General features: G+C 47.0%; 1 protein-coding gene across 2 annotated transcripts in view; it reads right to left on the bottom strand.

Annotated features, from left to right (window-relative positions):
* Nucleotides 1–1,826: 1,826 nt before the first annotated feature.
* The window catches only part of Cxcr1 (C-X-C motif chemokine receptor 1), a 16,282-nt gene continuing 11,965 nt past the window's right edge, over nucleotides 1,827–6,143 (bottom strand). The window contains exons 2-3 of one of the 2 annotated variants that reach the window (XM_004641364.2): nucleotides 5,501–5,573; nucleotides 1,827–3,673 (exon numbers count right to left, since the gene is read on the bottom strand). In XM_004641364.2, coding sequence (XP_004641421.1) covers nucleotides 2,601–3,665 — 1,065 coding nt within the window. In that variant the 5' untranslated portion in view covers nucleotides 3,666–3,673; nucleotides 5,501–5,573 and the 3' untranslated portion in view covers nucleotides 1,827–2,600. Of the gene's footprint in view, nucleotides 3,674–5,500; nucleotides 5,574–6,143 lie in introns of those variants that run through there. The other variant, XM_023701398.1, reaches the window with a different exon arrangement.

The raw sequence follows: 6,143 nt of genomic DNA, 5'->3' as shown, positions 1-6,143 counted from the left end.
TATGAACAAGACTGACTGTCAGTTCTGGTTTTATGTTTTGTCTTTTTGTGGCTGGCTCAGCCCACCCTGGGTGGGGCTGGCACAGCAGGTGGTGCTGGGGTTCGAACCTTGGTCCCTGAACACTTGCCTAAGCTTGCATAAGCAGGTGCTTTAGACTGCTGAGCTATTTCACCGGCTCCAGTTCTGACATTTATTGGTCATTGGTGTTTCCCTAGACCCAATGTGGATCCTCATTTACTTCCAGGAGCCTGAGGGAGTTGTCCATAGGGTGCCATAGAGTGAAGGAGAAGAAAGATAAATGCTAAGGAAACACTGAGAGAAGCAGAGGAGCCCTAAGGGAAGGAAAGAGGGGACAGAGGCCCCAGTTTTCTCCCTTACCTGATTCTTTCTGCTTTCTTCCCTGCTTCTTTCCTGAGTCAGATCCATCCCCAGGGACTTGAGCCCAACTTCTTCACCACCAGCCTGCCTGGAGAACATCATGTTGGCCAAGCAGAGGTGCCTCAGAAACTTCTGGAAGGGCTGGTGAGATGGCTCAGTGGTCTAAAGCACCTACTTAGAACAAGCTTAGCAAAGCACAGGGACCCTGTTCAATCCCCCAGCACCACATGCCAGCCAGCCCCGCCCCCTGGTGGGCTGAGCTGGCCACACACACACACACACACACACACACACACACACATAAAAATAAATAAAATTAAAAAAAAAAAGAAAGAAAGAAACTTCTGGAAGCTTCTAGAAACTTCTAAAAGTTTTCAATGGTAGTCCAGAGAGATTGCAGTGAATAATGAGGATGATTCAGGGGTGGGGTGAAAGCTTGGGTCAAGTGAAAAGTTCAGACAATGACTTTTAGGAATAGGGAGAGATCTGGAGGCCAGGATGAGCTGAGTAAGAATCAGAGACTTGGGAAGAATTCACTCATTGCCAGGACAAAGTTAGAGGGAAGGTTAGGGTATAATAAATATGGGGGGTTTCCAGGGAGAGCTCAGAAATGGAATGGATGTCAGAGGTGGGTGAGTGCCTACAAGGCTGGAGCACAAAGCCCTCACTGGTAGAGCCACCATCCCCTCTGGACTATCATCAAAGCTTTCATTGAGGAGTTTCCAGAATCTTCCGGAGGTTTCTGGGGAGAATCTCTTCATGGCCCACCTGAGATTCTCCAGGCAAGCTGATGGGGAAGGAGTCAGGGGCTCAGATCCTCAGAGATAAATCTGACTCAGGAGAGAATCAGGGTAGAAAGCAGAAAGAATCTGGTAAGGCAGGCAGAAAACTGGAGCCTCTTTCCCCTCCCTTCCTCCCTCTCATCGCAGTCTCAGCTTTGACCACAACCCCACCTTGGAGCCTCAGCCTCCAGCCATCCCTAACTGTGCCCACCTCCCATAAACCAACACCTTCCAAGATCTACGCCAACTCATTAGAACTGGGTTTGTACCATTAGCAATCACAGGAACCCTGGTGTCATCAGAACTCTCTTGCAACACTTCTGCACAGATCAAAACTAGAATGACAGTAAACCACAAAGGCAAACTTGAGGAGCAAGATGTGTTGCCCAGGACGGCAGGAAGGTGACAGGGAGAAAAGAGATAAGAGGTTCTCAGAGCAGATGGTGCACAAATGAACTCAGGCCTTTTTAGCACCATTCATTCAATAAATATTGACTGAGCATTTATTGGGCTCTGGGATACGTGTCGGACACCAGGGATGTGCAGTGAACAAAACAGAAGCATTTTGCCTTCAGAGAGGGAAAATAGAAACAACTGTAGTTCTGAGTAAGCATGGGGGTGGGGTCTCACACAATACAAAGGAGCCAGGCAAGATCTACCCCAAGACAGAAATTTTATTGGAAATATGGGACTGGCCAGCTGGCTGACAAGTGTGTGTGAGTCTGTGCAGTTGCTACTGCTCCTTGTCAAATGGGCAAGTCTTGCTCCGTCCACGGCTCTGCACATATCCAGCATGTTCATTGTCCTGTCTCTGACCACAGAGTCAAGAGGATTTCATGTGAAAGCTCTGGTTTCCCAAACATCCTTTGTTCACCCACCCACAGCACCCAAGGGCAAATTATTTCTGACTCCAGCACAAGGCCACCTGGTGGTGTGGTGCCTTAGCAGCACCTGCCTTGAAGTCCTCAGCAGATACTACAATGTATGAGAGGTACAAAAAGAATCCCATAAGATCAGAGGGCACAGAAAATGTAGAGGCACTACACAGCCTGTTTAGAACATACTCGGCATTTGGGGTGATGTTCCATTGTGAACTATCAAGAGGATCCAGCCATTTGTACAGACCCCAGTTCTTTGCTCTACTGTAAGATGCAGGCTTCAGATGGAACTGTGCTTATTACCCAGTTAGTGGATCAAAGATGCACAAGTTCAACAAAAATGAGGCTGCTCCTTTTCACAGCAATGGGAAGTTGGTCCCTGGAGGTCTCTAGTACTTCCTCAGAAGGCTGGTGCAGTCCCTGAGGCACAATCCTGACCCCCACACTCTGTAGTTGCCCTTCAAACCCAGAGGAATTGGTTCAAGCCAGTCAATCCCACCCACCAACCTTGGGGTGATGGCTATTATCCCTATGAAGAGGGAGAGACTGTCATCACTGGCTTTCAGAGGTTGGAAGCGACAGTGCTGGAGGAGCTGTAAGAGGACACACGATGGCGAGTCAAGAACTCCTTGCTCATTAGGCCACGGGCAGCGAGGATCTTTAAGAGTCCATGGCGAAACTTTTGGCCAATGAAGGCATAGATGATGGGGTTGAGGCAGCTGTGAAGGAAGCCCATGATCTCAGTGGCCTCCAGGGCCAAGTTGATGTGATTGCGGCGTTCACACGTCTCCTCAATCCATTTGTTCCTCATGAGGGTGTCCAAGAGCAGGACCAGGTTGTAGGGCAGCCAGCAGAGCAGGAAGACAAGCACAACGGCGAAGATGACCCTCATGGCCCGGTGCTTCTGCCCCATGTGGGCCTTAAACAGCGTGCGCAGCGTGAAGCCATAGCAGAGCAGCATGACCAGCAGCGGCAGGATGAAGCCATAGATCTGGGACATGAACCGGAGCACCAGGCGCCATCTGGTTGTGTTACTACCTAGAAACTCATAGCAGACTAGGAAGGAGTCATGTACGGGAAAGGCTTTGCGAAAGAGGCAGGTGGGCAAAGACAGAATCAGAGAGACAATCCAAATGCCTATACATATGAACTTGACCAAGTGGCGCTTGTGGGTCAGCGTATGTGTGGCATGGACAATGGCCAGGTAGCGGTCCACGCTGATGCCGACAAGCAGTAGAATGCCACTGTAGAAGTTGACTTCCTTCACAAGTGAGATGATCTTGCACATGGGTGTGCCAAAAATCCAGCCTTTCTCCTTGTAGACAGCCCAGAAGGGCATGGTCAGAGCAAAAAGCAGGTCAGCAATGGCCAAGTTCAGCAGGTAGACATCAGTGACAGAGCGGGTGACCTGGCTGCACAAGATGACCACCATCACCAAGGAGTTTCCCAACAGGCTCAGCAGGAGCACCACAACATAGATGGCAATCAGAGCAGAACTGTTGAGTGCCTGAGTGTCTATCAGACAGGGGCTAAAATCCTCTCCTGTGGGTGGAAAGCCAGTGATATTTTCGAACCCTACAAACCACAGCTCATCAGAAAAATTCCAGACGTCCTTATATTCACCCATGACTGGATCTAGTGGAAAGATTAAAGGGGGAAAAAATGTGATTTAGTAACTCAGATTGAAGTCACTGTCTTCACAGATGTGAAGGGACAGCTTTTACTCCTTTTGCTCTGGCAACCAGAGATTCCTCCCTTCATCTCCAATTTGAACTTCTTTCAAAATTGGTTGCCAGAAGCATCAACCTTCTGGAATTCGGAGGTCCATCCCTAGTGTGGGATAAGACAAGAATACAAGAAAGATTCTTTGGCCTTAGTTGGCCCTACAACCATCACAACTCACCCTAACTCTTCCCCCTTTCACCTTCTCTGTCCTCAGCCTTGTCTGTGCATTAGGATGGAGGAACCAACCTGACTGGTCTTACACACTCAGGGGTGGGCCAATTCAGCAAAGCAGAAGGCTGCAAGCTTGCGCAGGTGTCCCTTTCTACCTTGTTTCTTCTTCTGTGTTCTCCCTAATTCTTGTTTACCTTTTTAAAAACCTACTAGAAGAACTGATACCAAATTGCATTAAACTGCATAGGTGCTCTTTGAGTTACGATGAGGTTGCATTCAAGTAAACCCTTCCTAGGTTGAAAATATCCTAAGTCAAAAGTGCACTGCATACGACTTACCTATGCCATAACTTAGCTTAACCTACCTTAGATAGTCTCAGAAGAGTACATTAACCTACAGTTGGGGAAAAAGTCCTAGCATAAGGCCTGTTTTATTTTTAAGTATTGAACATCTAATATAATTTATTTATTTTTATTGATTGATTGATTGATTGATTGATACAGAGTCTTGCTAGGCAGACTCATAGTCATCCTCTTGTCTCAGCCTCCCTAGTCCTGGGATTACAGGCATGCACCACCACATCTGATTACAGGGCCAGTCTGCATGTGGTACCAGGGATTGAACTTGGGACCTTGCACTTGCCAGGCAAGTGCTTATGCCACTGAGCTATCTCCCCAACCCTTAATGTAATTTACTGAGTACTGTATTGAACATGACGAACAAGATGACTGTTGGTAAAGTCAAAACTAATGAGTCAAACCAACAGAAGATGGGAACAATCTATATTTTAAGCCCGTCTTAAATGACAAGTCAATATTTTGGTCCTATGTCTAAAGAAAGTTTAAGCAAGGGAGAGGACAAAAATTTCCATCTTGGTCCTTAAGCTCCACCACCCCCATATATCCACACTCAGCAGTTTTCAAGACATTATTTTTAATCATGAAATAGTTAAAAGCCCAGAAGTGCAATCTGTGAACAGATCAAAGCCGAGTCGCTGAGGGAAATAGGATTACATGCTACTTTGTCTGCCTAGACAGCACCCACGGAGCATTCCCAAGCCCCCAGGACTCTCCAGAGAATAGCTCCAAAGTTATCCAGGGGAGATCTGGATGCTGGGGCCCACTCTCTCCCACATGATCTTGTCCAGGACTCCTTTTCCTTACAGATTTCCATTTTCTCTCTGCACACTGATTGGAGACAAAGAAGACAACTTCTTATTGGCTTCCAAGTCTAGTATACTGATAAGTTCATTCTAGTGGGCAGTTCATTCTACATATTCTAGCATATTCGCTCCTTGCCAGCGTTTGCATTTCCATGGAAGACAAAAATCTTAGGATAAAGCAATAAACATCAAATTGGACAACTGTCAACTTCTGTCACACAGAAGAGAGGATGAAGAGCTCATGGCCTCCTGACATCAACCACTACCACCTCAGAGGTCAGAATCAAATACATAGTCCCTGAGGAGGAGGCCACCCCAGATCCCACAGAAATGAGTCCATGTCCTAAAATAAAGTTAAACCCTTGTACCCCAAATAAAGTCCTGCCAAACAGGAGGCTTCCTACCTGAGGCACCAGCCAAGTGTGTCCGATTGTACAAGACAGCAGCTCAGAGAGTAGAGTGACCTCACAGAGGGAACTAGATGAATAAAGCGAAATTGAGAAACCACATGACCACACCTCCCTCCTGAGCCCCACCCATGTCTGCATTTAAGGAACATATTAATATAGGATCCCAGCCCATCAGAGACTCCAAGAATCTGTATGAGCAGGTAGGGTTACCAGATATGATGCTGGGGTTAAAGTTCCATTAACTGATGTTCTCCGCTCTGTGATGATCATTTTTATCATTTGTTCCCCAAATTCCTTAGTAGATGCCCTTTGGAAACTTTTAGCATTCCTGACAAAAGTAAAGTTGAGCTGGGTGTGGTGGCACATGTCTGTAATAGCAGCTACTTCAGAGACTGGGCAGCAGGAGCACAGATTTAGGCCAGCCTGGGTAACTTAGTGAGACCCTATCTCAAAATTAAAAATATTACTTGCAAGCACAAGGTCCTGAGTACAATCCCCAGTACAAAAATAAAAAGAAAAATATTAAAAGGGATGGAAATTTAAGCCATGGTAGGGCCTTGAGTTCAGTTTTGAAGAGCTGACCGTGTGGTGGCACTGGCCTATAACCCCAGCACTTGGGAGGCTGAAGCTAGAGGAT

The sequence above is a fragment of the Octodon degus genome, unplaced genomic scaffold (genome assembly GCF_000260255.1).
Source record: "Octodon degus isolate 3935 unplaced genomic scaffold, OctDeg1.0 scaffold00135, whole genome shotgun sequence".
NCBI classification, from domain to species: domain Eukaryota; kingdom Metazoa; phylum Chordata; class Mammalia; order Rodentia; family Octodontidae; genus Octodon; species Octodon degus.
The sequence above is the reverse complement of the archived record's forward strand: the minus strand, read 5'-3'. Positions and strand labels throughout refer to the sequence as shown.